The 16,165-nt window shown below is 49.9% G+C and overlaps 1 protein-coding gene across 4 annotated transcripts in view; it reads right to left on the minus strand.

Moving 5' to 3' along the window:
* Nucleotides 1-12,300, minus strand: part of LOC126520240 (transducin-like enhancer protein 4) — a 101,638-nt gene extending 89,338 nt beyond the window's left edge. For 3 of the 4 annotated variants that reach the window (XM_055065568.1, XM_072287074.1, XM_072287073.1), the window contains exon 1: nt 12,172-12,195. In XM_055065568.1, coding sequence (XP_054921543.1) covers nt 12,172-12,180 — 9 coding nt within the window. In that variant the 5' untranslated portion in view covers nt 12,181-12,195. Of the gene's footprint in view, nt 1-12,171 lie in introns of all 4 variants that reach the window. The other variant, XM_055065566.2, reaches the window with a different exon arrangement.
* Between the last annotated feature and the right edge of the window lie 3,865 nt (nt 12,301-16,165).

The following is a 16,165-nucleotide window of genomic DNA, read 5'->3' on the forward strand; positions in this document are numbered from 1 at the left end:
ATGTATATATATGTATATGCATATATATAGTCTATGTATATATATAATCTGGCTAAAAAAATAATAGGGGCAAATACTTTTTGATTCGCCCTCCTACATATCACGTCTAGTTTCACCTTGGCGCTTCCAAGTTGGATGGCATCGGCGCTGTCAACAGCGCAGGCGTCCACATAGGATGCGTGTTGTGAAATAGCCTTTCTGTTTTCCGTGTATCTAGCAGTCTATAAGCAACGGTCATTAAATTACTCCAGTAAAACGGGCGTGAGCAATGTCGCCTTCGTGAGAGAGATAAACGTTTATTTTGCTCCACGTCCGGCGTCTGCCTTCGTGAGTGCGTAAGCAGTAACACATTTCTTTCTTTCTTTCTTTCTTTCTTTCTTTCTTTCTTTCTTTCTTTCTTTCTTTCTTTCTTTCTTTGTTTTCATTGCTAAAATACAATGACGGGGCTAAGATAAAAGCTGCAATGAGGCAGCTTGAGGTGCCCTTAGCCCCCGTGTTACATGGTGGCAGTGAGTAGCGCAATCAACCGTACGTAAAGAACATTACATACAAATATTAATTACAATCATCAATCAATTCAAGAGAATTTTCTATAACGGAACAAACAAAAATTCGTATTGATACCCCAGTTTGTCAAGCCACATATACACCTGGTCCTGCATGTATACCCTATACAGAACAACCACCAAACTGTAAGCTCAGTCACGCCACAGAAACACCTGACCCTGCATGTTTAACCTATACAGAGCAACCACCAAATACCATAAGCTCAGTGTTAGCAGGATTTCCATGCATCAAATTAGAGATGTTTTAGGGGGACGCGCAAGCGTTGGGGCCACGGAACTGTGCATGCGCAGAACGGTCTGCGCATGCGCAGTACCGTGGTCCCAAGCGCTAGCAGGCCCCAACGCTTGCGTACCCCTAATCTAAAACTCTCTAATGTAGAAACGCACGCAGGGGAAGAGCCAACCGCCACGTGGTATCTACGTATATAGCCACGGACCGCAAAATCTTATTCCGTTCGGAGCATGCAGATGTGTCTCCGTTGTGAAATGCGATAGCCTCGATATATAGCTCTTGCACCTAGCCTTGCTGTCCTATAGGCATACCATGTGCATGTGTCCCATGTAACTTGCACCAGAATTTTAACAAATATATATATATGCAAGTGTAACGTAGCTGGATCAACCAAGAAAAGGTTGTTTGCCGTCGCTTGGAGCACGTCGGACTTCTTTTGTCTAATTGCATAATCAGTTATTAATTAGGTAACTCCGTTAAATATTATAGTCAGAGCAAAAATGTCAACGAGAAAATTGTAGACCATCCTGAAAATTTCCAGATCCAGCTTTCCGTTGCTCAATACGTGCTAGGCGAAAAAAATTTCTAAGCCTGAAAGAGGGCCCGCGAAACACAAAAAAAAGAGCCGCGCGTCACTTTTCGCGGGCTTCTTGCTTGCCTGACTTGCTTGACAGTCTGACTTGCTCCTAGCGACAGCAAACAGCATTACCTTGGTTCTGTCCAGCTACGTGGCAGTCGAATACCTTTAAATTTTGGCACAAGTTGCGTGGGTCACATGGTATGTATAAGATGAATTCATTACCGCTTCATGCAGCTGACGAAACGCTTGGAAGTTGCATCGGAAATTTCACAAGAAGCAAATAAGTGCCGGCCACGTCGACCTGTCTGACTCCGTAGCAGTCTTGGGGGCCACGTTGATGCAACAGCTAGGAAGTGCTTCCGCTGAGAGCTCAGCCATTTTCAAGGTAACTGCGCCTGTGCACGAAAACTGACATTCTGCATCTGAGGTGGAGCTTGCAAGAATTAAGGACTCTTATAGACAAGATGGCGCGATCGCAAAGGAGACAGAACGCAACGATGGATTATTTCCGTGGAGACAGCTGGTAAAAAATATTCATGCGCCCAGGAATACTATAGTATAGACAAAATAATTCAATTTGATTCAGATATTGACTTGGCGCAACACTACTCATGAGCAAGCTGCTACTCAAATGAGGAGTTTACCACGCAGCACACATGCGCTATGGCACCGGTTGCCCATATATGTGCCTCGTGATCCGGATGGCTATACCATTTCTGTCAGTGTTGGATCCACTAGATTGTCGAATTATGTCCTCGCTGTTGTTGTTATTGTTTCTTAACTGAGACAAAAATATGAGGCTTGGCTATATATGATAAAGAACCCGCTATGCAAAAAACGCAGCAATAACAAAGCGCTAAACAACAGCAAAACAAGGTATCAATAGAAATAATTTTAACTTGAGGCTTGACTTCAGCCAGATGTATAGCTGAACACAACAACCGTTGGGTAGCGTACAGTAAGTTTTCAGAGACATTGCTGCACAATAATCTTGAATAAGTGTACGGTATGCGTCACAGATGCGTTACCAACAAGTCCACATTGCAACAACCCTCGTGAACAATAATCTTGTTTGCTTGTCTTTAATTCCTCATATGTCTTGCGGCGAGTCCTCCAGAACTTAATAAAGAGAGAAATTATTAAAACCTTCTAAATTTTCTGCCTCAAAGGAAAGAGAAAAAAAAAAAAAGAAAACACTCCCTACAACACAACACAGAGTGCCGAATGTACTCAGAACGCGAGATAGTTGAGCAAGTTGGTAGGCCTTTATGGTGTACGTACAAAACACATGCACAAGAGTAACGACAACACATCCTTCGTGATGTCAGGCGTATGTAATGTATGTACGGTCATCGTATGACCTGTGACTATAGCATAAGTAACCTAACCATGCTAAAGTACAGTGGAGTATACAGCAACGGCATGCTGCATGAACACATCCTCGGAAGGGGATACTCATTGGGGCCAGTGAGAGATTAAGACAAGGTGGCATAATTCGGCAGCGTCAAGCAGGACATTTCTGCTGGGGCGTACTGCATGCAGTACGCTCCACCAGAAATGTGTTCCAGAATAACACTTCCTGTGTCACTATTCAACTGCACTGTGCATACCCCTGCACAGGCGCTGTGCAATCTACAGATTGTACGATTGCGGGCCTCCGCGCGAGCGCACGCACGCACACACACACACACACACACACACGTAGTGGGTGCGTGGTGTCGTTTGGTATACACGAAACACCGCTTGTTCAAGTCAGCACCGCTACAGGCGACAACAAGGGGGTGCTTTTATTTTTTTCCCCTGCGCGGCGCGCTCGCGTGATGCCGCGCTGCACTCCGTCGAGCGTGCCGAGCTGGCCGACACATGGTCGGGCACGCCGCGTGCGAGCGGAAAGGGGGGCGGCTCTTTGTTTCACGACGTGGGCCGCATTATCGGCGACCGCTTCAGTGCACACGTGGGCTGCCGGAAAGAGCGCTGCGTTTGTATATGCGGCACCGTTGGCTCGTCGCGCCTAGTCGCGCCCGCTTCGCCAAGAGGTGGCGCTGCCCGTCGCGACAAAGAGCTCTGGGGGAGGGTTGGGCAGCACAATTAAAATCCATCTGCTCCCTCTCGCTCTCAGCTGCCGCGTGTGTTTTGCAACGATTATTGAACGCGAAGCAACGGCGTACACGTCCTACCAGAAAGAGATGCGAGCATGACACAATGGGACTCGCTTTGACTCGTACGCCCACTCCCGCAGAACAGGCGTTATTCCGGCGATGTGCGCTGTGTACGTTGAGTAATAAAGGAACGGCCTGGTGTTCAGTAATTTCTACCTTGTAATACAGTATGCGCATTACGTGTACCCGCGACCGCCTGCAGACAGGTGTCAGTCTTGCTTCAATTATTTGGCTTCACTGGGAGAAATGAATATTTGTAGGAAAAAAAAAAGAGAAAGATTGTTGTAAAGCAGTGATTTGGGATTGTTGGTAAGACATCGTGAGGCTTATAGCGCTTGAAAAAGACAAGGACGAAAGGGAGACGTGACACAGGCGCTAACTTGCAACAATCTTTATTTCGAGCAAGGGACCCATACAAAAAAAAAAAAAGAAGAAAGAAGAAAGATTGTGGCACTCGTATTTTTCGAATCATAATGCTCTGCATGTGGCAAGCACAGTGAGCAAGCATTATTGGGTCATTGTATGCAAATTAGCGGCTATGTGCCTCGTGCGTTTTTATAGGTGCACTCTGGTACTTTTTTTCTTCTTAATTGAGGAAACTGTAGGAGAAAAGCGTTTACCATTCCATTCTCCCATTTAAGCTCGGAAGGATTGCTGAAAATATTGAATGGTTCGAAAGGTGAATGAAGTAAGACTCACGCGCACTTAACAAGCTTGCGCAGAGCCGCGAGATAAAGAAACGACTGTGTATTCATACCGTGTCTGGAACACGGTATGAATTCCACTAATCTATCTATCTATCTATCTATCTATCTATCTATCTATCTATCTATCTATCTATCTATCTATCTATCTATCTATCTATCTATCTATCTATCTATCTATCTATCCTTTTTAGATAATTACAGAGCTACGCATGCTTCTTGTTCTTCCATTAAATAATTCAGTTCATGCAAGTTTTCAGTTCTATAGCTTTATTACATTACTTCCTCCCTCTCTTTTCTTTTCGTTCTATATATCGCCTACTTCTTGAACAATCCCCCATTGTAGGTTTGGACGTGTGCCAGCGATTGAGATCATCACTTTCGCCATGCCACGTGGCTGAGCAGTGAGCTGGGTTTTAAAGATTATGTTTTATGGCAATCACCGTTTTTCTATATTTCTTCTTATTTTTTTTTTCTTGGCGAGGTCTATCTGAGGCTTCGTTCCGGGAAACCACTCGAAAATCGACATTCCCCACAACCTGCCTTGGTGTTTGAGCGAAGCCTCGAGGCGAAAAGCCGCTTAGTGAAAGCATTCGAGCATTGACATGGGCTTCTCGTAAATTTCGAGTATGTCATGCACAGAGAGAGAAAGAAGGATAGGAAAGGAAAGGCCAGAAGCAATCGTGTCATTTAGAGCACGGTCATCAGAAACGGGTACACATTTATTGGGGGCGAGGACTTACGGAGTCGCCATCTGTCGGAAGCGCCCCCCTTGCGTAGTATATGAGGGATAACGCGGCGCGCACCTCCATAGATTTGGCTTACGGCGCTCAATAAAAACACCACGCGGCAGCCCTCCTGGACATTTCTGTAAGTACTCTCGAAACGAGGGCAGATTTTTACTGTCAAAATAACAATCTTGGGCGAACTGAAAGCACAGAATCGTTTACAGACTTTATCTGTTTACCGAATACGCGTACAGTGAACGCCACTGCGCGCGATCGCCGCGATGGAGTCTCCCGAACCGGCTTCTTGCGTGAAAGGTAGGCAAACGCTGAGAGCAAACTATGTGAAGTATTTTCTTATAGTGGGCTGTCTGTATAACCGAGTGCAGCATAACAGAATGAAGCCTCAATGCAGCGATCGCACGGGTTTCCAGCGACCGACTGCGCGTCTGCATGCATGTACGCGCACAATGTCTTGCTTGCGCTGCGAGCGCGTTTTCGCACCGTGCCGATATGAGCATTTGACAGTACACACGCAACCATTGTTGCGTGGACGCTATCAGAGCTGTTCAAAAATGATTTCGTTATAGAGACTCTGACGCCTACGGCGACTGTGATGTGCCGTCGCGACTATTCAATCTGTCTTTTTTTTTTTCTAAATTCTTGGAAGTTTCATTATAATTTCTCAAGTTGCGTCACACTGTATGTTTATCGGTATCCTCAGCATGCTTCTTTTTCGTAATCAAACACATTTATTCATAACACAAACATGATCATGTGCCGTGCCTTCTTTCTTTAATGTGCTTCTTGCCGCTTCCTTTCCATTCCAGTGAGCTTGCTAGAACCTAGTACAAACAAGTTTATAGACCAAATAAAGTGTCATGACATCAGCCGGGCAGCTGGCGCGGGTGAGCATCTGAGTGCGCGTTTTCTGCTACTCACCGAACATCGCAGTCCCGACGCCGTAGCAGAAATCTTCCTCGCGTCTGTGCTTGCTGCATGCCCGAGTTGTAGCCGACGGCTGTTGCCGTTTCTTCTAAGTTTCGCGAGACAAGCTTCACGCAGCTCCTTGCCCTGACGTTATATATACGTGTGAATAAGGCTGACACCTGTCTCCTTTGCGTACATCCGGCACGGCGGCACTGACCAGTAGGCTACCATGCTGCATGCCTCCAAAAGCAGCTACTACCTATTATAGTGCTTTCTAATGTTGTCAAGCAGATACTCAAGGCGGGAAAACCTCACCACTTAATCGGAACCGCAGCGCAGGTGGGACTTTAAACTTTCGTTCAGTCCAGTTTGCTTCGGCGCCTCCAAAAGAGCCGACGCGGCCGCTGTGTCCGCGTGATCCATGGCGTGATCCCTGATGCCACGTCACGCCGACGGCGGCGCCAGCTTTTCCAGTGGTGGAGCTCGCCCCCAATACTCTAAAGCAAAAACGTTTTGTGCCAGAACTTCACCACAATCTGTGAACAAACTTGCGGCCGACGTTGGCGCACATATGAACCACCGTTCACCTTTAGAACGCACTCTGAAATTGCCACGAGGTGTCTTGAAACGGTCGTCAAGTTCGAAGCTTCAGCGTTCGCCTGCCCTAGTATCGAAATCAAGCTGCCCTTCCCTCACGAACGAGAAGAAAGGAAACCAAGGCGCCCGATTTTTATTAGTCATATCAAAAGAAACCAACAAACATGACACCAAGAACAGCCTTTCGCGTGAGTTGCACTATACACGCACCCAGGCTGCCTTCAATGGTCAGGTGACGCAGCGATCGGCTTAGTGTCACTGTATATGCTCCCGCGGGAGAATATACAGGAACACTACGATCGGCTCAGCCGTCAGCGCCACCGTGTCAGTTCCGCGAAACACCGAGGCGGCCACTGCTACGGAGGCATGCTTTTGCGGCGCTCGTTTGAAACGTATCAGTCGTTCTAAATTGTGGTTTTATAAGGCAATCGAAGACATCGAGGGGGCCCATTTTTGAACACCGACGCTTGAGAAAGGACGTCATATTTACGACTACAACCATGTATATCGTGTCAAAGAAGTAGACAACACGGACACCGCTGCGAAGTGCTTAAATTAAAATATTAGGTTTCACGTGCCAGAACCACGGTCTGATTATGAGGCACGTCGTAGTGGGGGACTCCGGATTAATTTGGACCACCTGGGTTTCCTTAACATGCACCTAAATCTAAGTACACGGGTGTTTTCGCATTTCGCCCCTATCGAAATGCAGCCGTGGTGGCCGGGATTTGATCCCATGACCTCGTGCTCAGCAATCCAACAGCCACTAAGCAACCACCGCAGGTCGCGAAGTGTTTGCAACAGCAAAGCAAGCATGCTTACGACGTCGAACTTGAAGTAAGCTAATAAATCGGTATTTCATGCCACTCAAGTGAGCAAATACGGTCGTAGACGTTTTTCAACTGTCATTGTAGCTTCATTACTTGGAGCGTACCTTGCACCTCACAATTGTAGAGGTTTTGGCGAATTGGCAGGCAAGTGCTTTTTTATCCGTTGACAAAGTGCCTCGAGCATAATCTGGTATTGGTACCGCCACTGCTAGGTGGCGCGACATGTACAGCCAAACTAGAGTTACTCTATATGCTATCAAAGGTAGCATATACCTTTGGTAGCATATACGGTAACTCTAAGCCAAACTTCATTGCAGGGTGCCTCAAGTCGTAAGCATTACGCATGCAGCACCATCGAAGCTGATTCGTTATGGCGTTTACCTCTTGCTTCAGGCTGCTGGAAAAAGGCACACCAAGAGCATTTCGGTCCATTTCGTCTGAAAAACCAAGCCGCAAGTCGGAGCTATACATTCTCAAATATACTATACGCAAGCAGAGGAAACACGGAAAACAGTGTGTAATAATAATAATAAAAAAAGAACACGCTTATCACTGGTCAACCGCAATCAAACGTTTCTGACCTTTACAGGAACATTGCTCTGCGTCGAAATATTGCACGGCTCGACGTTTCACGGTGTAGGGCTTTCATGCAACCGCCTACAACCTGCGCATTTGAGCGTGTATGAAGGTGCCCTACCACAGCGATCATTAAAAAAAATTAAATGATGGGGTTTCACGTGCCAAAACCACTTTCTCATTATGAGGCACGCCGTAGTGGAGGACTCCAGAAATTTCGACCATGTGGGATCTATTAATGTGCACCTAAATATAAGTACACGGGTGTTTTCACATTTCGCCCCATCGAAATGCGGCCGCCGTGGCCGCGATTCGATCCCGCGACCTCGTGCTCAGCAGCCCAACACCATAGCCACTTAGCAACCAAGGCGGGTACCAGAGTGATGATCTCGGTGTCATCACATTTCTGTAGTTTCCGAGTCCTGACGGTAACCAAGACTGTCCGGTTGCGGCGAAACATTCTTCCCATGAAGGAGCGCACAGTTTCCGTGGGGGCCTTAAATGTCAGTGCGATTTCTGACATGTAAATGAGTAACGGGAGGGCAATGTAATCTCGGTCGCAGTGACCTCTTTCGCCTTTTTGTCCCGGCGCGCGTGCCTCGGGGCTACTCGTATGTTATAGTGTTCGGAGACGACAGCGAAAGTCGCCCTAGTCGGGCAGTCATACTCGACGTCTGTGGGAAGCATACACTACTCCCTGTACATGTGGCCTGTTACAAAGATAACTGAACATAGCCGACAGTAGGTTGCGGCACAGCATCGCGTCGAGCTGTGCTCGCTATCTGCGCAACAGGCAATTCAACTTCCGAATGACTGGGCTGCTGTCGCCGGTGTCATGTCACCCGCTGCCCGGTCTGCTACGTGCCTCGTCTCCCTTCTCCGAAGGTCTTTACCGCGGAGTGGGGTTTATGCCGCAAGTCTTTTCGCCCGCCGTCATGGACGCTCGTCAGACCGGTCTCTCTCTCTCTCCCCCCTCACCGCAGACAAAGCGGGGCCACGGTGCTTTAGCGTGATGCGACGCGTGGCGCCATCTGGCCACTGCTCCCGGTCTTCCCCCGTGGGGATGGATTTCCGGCGCTCGCAGACAGGCGGGGCGTGTCGACGCCGCAACGAAGGGCAGACCGCACGAATCCCTCGGCCTGGCAACAAGAGAAGGCCCCTTCTCCCCGCGCCAGACACCGTACCCGTCCCGAGGGGCTCACCGCGCGTGACACAGGCGCTAATCTAGCCAGCCCATCTAGCCGACAAAAGCGACCGAGGGGACCAAATGGATAATACGCCACGGCGGCCCGCTCTCTTCTCCCTCCCACCCCAAAGCCCGGTTCGAAACAGTGCGAACCTCGGCGAATGCGTTCCGCGCGCTCCGGCGACCACCACCATGCAGCCTGTCTCGCTCCTTGTTCGCTGCGTCCGGACCCTTTGTATCTCTTTTGCTGCGGCGTGCTCCCCCCCATCTCGAGCGAGTATATCAATCTCGCGCACGCAGTGATCTCGAGCATTGTCGGTATCATTCAAGATGGCGGCGGGACGACAGTGGAGGGAGCCATGCGCTCGCGGCCTCGCTTGAAGAAAGACGCCGCCAGCGGCGCGTCGCGTCTCTTTCGGCTTGCGTTCCGCTCTGCCGAGTTCGCTAGGTGGCGAAGGAGTTGGCGAAGGCGTGTGGGCAAGAGGGATACATGGCTCCAAACAATGTCGTCAGTCCCCCCCCCCCGCAAAACCCCCCTCCCCACCCGCGGCCGCTGGCAGACACAGCCGAGCGGCCAGGGAACACGCCTTCCGAATGGAAGCGAGAAAAAGAAACAAGAAAAGCTGGGGAACAATAAAGCGTCGGCCAGACACGAACGCGCAGAGCCCAGAATAAATAGCCGTCGAAGAAAGAAAGAAACGAAGCCGGAACGTCTGAACAAAGAAAGCGCGGCGGAATGGGGGGTGGAAACCACCCCAGAAAAACGATGTTGTTGTTCGGGTGGAATGAAGAGCGAAGCGACGCCCCCTTCTTCCCAGCGGCGGCGGCTTAACAAAACAAAGCAACGGCAAACGCAACTGCGAACGAGACACACTCATAGAAGCCAAACACGCAGCAAAAGCGCGCTGTGCCGGCGACTAGACACGGCGCATACACGCAACGCACGCACGCTGAGCACACTCGCTCGCTGCCTAGCATACAGATTGTCTATGGAAATGGAACGGCCGCCGCCGGCGAGTGCCCCCACCTCCACGCTGCTGCTGCCCTCCTCGCCCCACGTGACTTTGACGTGCTCCTGTCAGCGGGATCAACTTGCAAAGGTGGGGCTCGAGCGAGTGTTTCATCCGAGTCGGCGCGGCCGCTGCTCTCACTCCTCGACGCCGTTAAAAAGAAGCGCGCAACCGGGACGGATTTAAGCGAAAAAGAAGCAAGGGCAGAGAGGCATCGCGTACAGCTGGAAGGAGCAAGCACGTACAAAAACAGGAAACACGTAAATAGGCGACGCGCCAATACCAGCAAGAAAGAAAGACAAGCGGCGATAAAAGAAGACATTGACTACGGCGGGAAAGCGCACAAAGCGCAAAAGTGTGCTGAGGGGGGTGGGGGGGTGAGAGACTAACCGAGCCGCAGATAAAAAACGGCGGGAGGAGTGTGCCTAGAGAGAAGCAAGTACTCGCAGTAAAGAGCAAGACGGTTGCGGGGAGAGGAGAGCAAAAGCGTCTCGCTGTCGACGCGAGTCGTGTTTTCCTGCCTTTTGGGACATTCGTATTTTGCTGCTGCTGCACTGCCGGCCGGTCCTCTGCTTATGTGCCTCTCTTGCCGGCGCAGATAGAGCGTTATTATTATTCCGGTGCTACGAGGGTGATATGTGCCTACACGCGGAGCTTCCCCCCCCCCCCCCCACACACACACTACCGCACCGCTCCACTCCGAGAACCTTTTGTGCGTGTGTGTCTTTTTTTCTTTTCACCTGCGCGTTTTCTCTCTTGTATCCCGGCCTGCTTTCTCTCCGCTTCCTGATCACACGCCGCAGCACAGGCAGCCAGCAGCTCTTTGTGCGTTGTTTGCTTTCACCGTCTTGCACCGGCTTCGTGGGTGTTGCCTGTCTTTCATTCGTCTTGTCTGTCGTGCGCGTTTTTGCTTCGCTGCGGGTGTGTTCCTCCCTGCCTTTTCTTGTTCGTTACTCTGCCGCCGCTGCTTCCCGTCGAGAAAGCGTCAGAAGAAAGGAGGGGTTAAAAACGTTCCCGGCTCCCCTTCCATTTATCTGTACTTGCTGGGGTCTTTGTGCAGCCGAGAGCCTGCGGGAGGACTGAAAGAGCCTTTCTTCTCTTGCTGTTCCCCGCCTGTCCATAGGAGTTGCTTGTCTTTTGTGCGTTGGAAGAGAAGCCTTCCTCTCGCTGAGCCGGTGTGCGTTTTATTACTGTTCCCCCCCTCGCACGACGCAGCGAGAAACGGCACGGGATCGACGCCTGCTCTCGTCTCATCAGCCGTGCAGCGCAGTAACTTTTTGCTGCGGCGCTTTACGACCCGCTTTTCAGCGCTTATCATGATTTTCTTTTCTTTCTCCTCCGCGCTCGGCACTTGCCCCCTCGCCTGCTGGTGTCGGGCGGAGCCGCTTTCATTTTGATGAGCGCCGCTGCTTTTGGATTTGTTCTTTTGCCAATTGTCGAGGCTGACAACGCGCAAGCACGTATACAGAGCCGCGCTCCTTTTCTGTTCCCCACGTTCTCGCTCTGTTAGGCTTGCGGCAGCGACGGTGTTTCGCGTTCAATTTCTTGGTCCATCCCGCACTATCTTTTCATCTCCCGCGCCACCCCTCACCCCCTTGTCTTTTTGGAGAAAAAGGCGGTGCTTCCGACGCTGCTTTTATTTTTTTGTTGCACAATGAAGCTCGGGCCTTCCATCATTTAGGTTGCTCTCAGGCCTCCATCTTTTCGGTTTTCTCTCTTCCCCCACACTGCCTGCTCTTTTTTTGTATTTCGTTCTTTTGCGCTGACTCATTTATTCATTCGTCTGCTGGTTCTTATCTCGCGGAGGAGACCCGGGAAGAAAGGAAATGATGATGTGAGCCGTGCTCTCTGCGAAGAGAAAAGCAGAAACTGAACGCGGACTCTTCGTCAAGGCGAGAGGAAATCAGGTCATTATTCATGGCTCTCCCCCGCACAGCGCGCCGCCGAGGAGTGAATAAAGAGGTTTCCCTTTCTCTCACCCCCCCCCTTGCGTTTCCTCCCCCGCGGTGTTGCGAGATACTACTCTGCCGGCAACTCGAGAACCCCGCGCGCGCATCAATTACCCGGTGCGCTTACCTGAAACATCTTTCGCTGATGGTGTGGGGGAGGGGGGTCAAAAGCATAACTTCACCAGCAACGAACGAGGAGGCATGAATTTTCAACGCTCGTGCCGAGCGGCGCGGAACGTCGTGGGCATCCGCCCATGCTACTTCCCATTACGTCACCGACGTACACTCGCGCCACGAAACGGTGCGTTCAAGAAACTTTTTAATGACATCGTGAAACGAGAAGGTAATGCCACTATCAAATTGCGCTGAACCCTTTCACATGAGTCGCGATCTGGTGCATATGGTTCTACGAGTAAGCTCTCTCCAGCAAGTGTACGTATTATAATGAGCAGAATTGTGCGCGTGGTAAGCTTGATTGTTTTACATGTTACTCGGAATGCTTCGCGGCGTTGTCCTACCAGACCATATACTTTCATACAATAATAGGAAACTCTAATATGGACCAGACAGAATATAAGCGTTACCGTGATAACACGAATCCAGACAGCACCGCTAGTTTGTGTTTACTATGTGTTGAAACAGCCTTGTGCGACACCTATCCGCACGGAGATAAAACAAGATGAATGATTAACGAATACACTGTCGATGCGAAATATTTTGCACTCGCAGATAATTCAGTGTACACATCCTTGTGAACTTTCATTGAACAAAACATAATGGGGTCTCCAACGGGGCCTCGTCATGTATTATTTCTACGCGCTTCTCTGTTCCGCATAGCTACAGAACATTTTGGATAAATGAGAGAATGTCGTTTTTACTACAGAAGCGTTCTCTCAAAGCCCCATCGAGATAAGGTGCAACAGTTCGTAGTATTGCTAAGTGCCCTGTTTTGAGCAAAATGTGCTCTTTCTGACACGAATTGCCTTGCCTACGCATTTGGTCTTAGCAACAGACAGCGAGTTCCACCTACGCCGCAAACTCGTTTCAAGAGCGGAAACGTACGTATACGTGACGTAAAGCTGTGAGCCGTAATTATAGCTCGTATGAATTTCGTCATTAGATCCAATAAATGTATTCAATCATTGTTATGCTCTGTATATCGACAATTAAGGGTAATAAAAATCGGAACGAAAAAAAGAGCATACCACCACGCACAGTGCTCAATGCTGAAATCGTATTTGCAACATGCGCAATAAAGTTGCATTTTGTACCTGTTATAGTCCAATTCCAAACGTACATGACCGTACGGAGGAACTCGAAATCTACAGCTCAACCATCCGAATGAAATTGAGATCGCAAATAACCAGGCAGGGAATTTGAACACATCTATGGGAGCTCCCATGATCGACACTGAGACCCCCTCAAAGGCTTCCTTACGTGGTCCGTAAAGGGCGATCTGCGTTCATAGATGTGTGGCTATAGTAAGTGGCTTTCCTACAGCCTTTGACTGGTATTCATGATGCAAAAGGCAGGCCACCCAGCTAGTTGAAAGAAGAAGAAAAAGAAACCCAGCCTTCAACGCCACGACTCATCCCATACTATGCGCGCCAGCTCCCAAGAAACGTGAACTAAGCCGCGCCTGTAACCTTCCAGCTGCAAATGAAGGGCTGGTAGAATGGCGCTTTTCTTTGCTGGCACCGCACCGAGTATGCGTCCTTTTCGACGCTGGGTTTCTCCAACCAACCGTCATTCTGTCGTCCTCTTGTAAAGCCACTGTGCCGACCGCAAAGCCAGCAAAGCTAAACAGGCGCTCCAGGCTGTCCCGAGAAACTTGCTCCTCGTCGCCTCCTCTTCAACTTACGTCGCCGAAGAGAGTTTAAAAAATAGGAGGGGTGGGCAGGACACAACCGAGAAGCAGCAGCTCCCCGACGTTCCGCGGTTGCTAGCGCGCCCCGCCAACTCCGTGGGAAGGAAAGGCAAAGAGGAGAAGAATCGGTCGCGGGGTATGGGGAGGGAGGCAGGAGCACACGACGACACTCTGCGCCTTTCTCGGCTTCCAGGCAACAAGGCCAGGGGCCTGGGGTCGCCCAGGCACCGCAAAGTTGCGTCCCCCTACCCCCATCAACTGCTCCCAACAGCCGCCTCCTGCGCTGCCGCGCGCAGCACTTGGAAAGGAGAGGGAGAGCTCCCCGAAGTAGCGGCGGCGCCTTGGGCGAACGAGGCAGGGTACATGCCGCAGCGGCGGCGAAAAGGGCGGGCGCTTCTCCGGAGAGCGGCGGCTAGTCGACGAGGGCTGGGGGTAGGAAGGGAGGCGAGTGGCGCGTCACGTTACGCCCGCCCGGTCCGCAAAGCAGTCATCGATTTCCCTTCCCGACGGTTCTTGTTGACGTCTCCGCGGCTGCTCACCTCACCCCCCCCCCCCCCCCCCTCACTTCCCACTTTCTTCTCCCGCCGGTCCCGTGCTATTTGCCCGTCTCCTTTGTCGCCTTTTAGTGCTGCCCCGCCGGAGTCTAACCCCCCCGCCACTCCCGCGCTTTTACTGCCGGGAAGAGGGAGTGGATGGAGGGGATCGCACCCCGCTTCTACACTGCGACAAGAAAACGGGAAGGCGCGCGCGGCAGGGGAGGAGACCCGAATAACGTAGCCGAGGCAGGGAGCCAGCTACAGCGAAAAGAAGAAAGGCGGATGAAAATGGGATAGGCCGGGCGCGGGAGGCACATAAATTGGGAATGAGGAAAGGAGGGAGAGCGCCAATGCGATTAGAGACGGCGCCGCGACGGGAGCGGGTGGAGAGCCGGGTAAAGCGGAATTTCTCTACTCCGCTGGCAGCAGCAGCAGCTAGCTACGAAAATTAAGCGGCGGAATTGGACCGCGCTACGCGCCCAGTGAGGAATACGCTAGCGGGATCCAAAGCTTGGAACGAGGCACCATAACGTTATCACGTTTTCCTGCCACTCGCCCGTTCCCGCTTCTATACTCTTTCATTTCAGCTTTTTTAGATACTTGCAGTTCTGCTCTGCTGGAAAGCGCGAAACGAGATCTCTCCAGAACGCAAGTGCGGGCTCTGCCGAAGGCGCAAGATTATTCAAGGGATAGGGGAAAAATTGACTCGGCTGTAGGCACGGCGCCACTTAACTAAGGCGCACAGCGTGCATCACCACGGAGCGCAACGCATTCTAATACGAGATGGGAGCAGTATTGTAAATGAAGACAGCAATGAAATAGTGAGGTGAACAATTTAAACAAAATACTGTGGATTAATCAGTGCCACATCCTTCATTAACCACTTATCAAAGATAAGAGACCTTTATGAATATCACTGGTAAAACAACTGCAATAGAGCACAGTGTGGAAAAAAAAAGTGTTGTGTGAAGCATGAAGTGGCACACAGAAAAGGATACTATGTCAATTAATTTAGCTAGTAAAGACCCAATGCTGGGCATAACCTGTTAATCCTGACATCACTAGACTACTTGGTTCATTACTTGTGCACAAAACCAATTGTGTTTGTTGCCAAATGACACATGGTCTCGTGAATGTGTAGTATGGAGACCAAAATCTGAGTGAGCTAGTATTCATTCATGGGTATGGTGCATGAACAATGTATAAAATGCACAGGGCCCATAGTTAGGGTCATTTGACATGGAATCCTCAACTGCTCAGCCTTGATTGGCCGCCATTGGAAGCAAATATTTCGCATTAAAGGGAAAAAAGGACAGCTAAGACGGGACTTGCCATCGAAAGGCGGCAGTAGAGGCTGGGGGAACGGGACAGAAAAATCAGTTTAGGCTGATGACATTATTTTGAATAGTGAATTTGCATTTATTTGGGAGAAAAGGTTTATTATTATAAGAGAAATGCAGGACAAGCTTTCCTTTATTGAATTTTGCACCCCATCCTAAATAACTAGCATACTAGTGCAGTATCATGAATTTCATAGTATTTTAATGTTTTAAGGCAGTTTTTGTTGCAGAATAGTTGTGAAAACATCCTAGGTTGTATCTGAAGTTCAATATGTGATGCAATTCATATCATTTGATGAATTAACAATTTTCTGGTAGAAGTTATGCTTAACTCGCATAACCTCTCTACCTTAAAGAAAGCCTACAGAAGCTGCCAGG

Source organism: Dermacentor andersoni, chromosome 3, assembly GCF_023375885.2.
Source record: "Dermacentor andersoni chromosome 3, qqDerAnde1_hic_scaffold, whole genome shotgun sequence".
Classification (NCBI taxonomy): Eukaryota; Metazoa; Arthropoda; class Arachnida; order Ixodida; family Ixodidae; genus Dermacentor; species Dermacentor andersoni.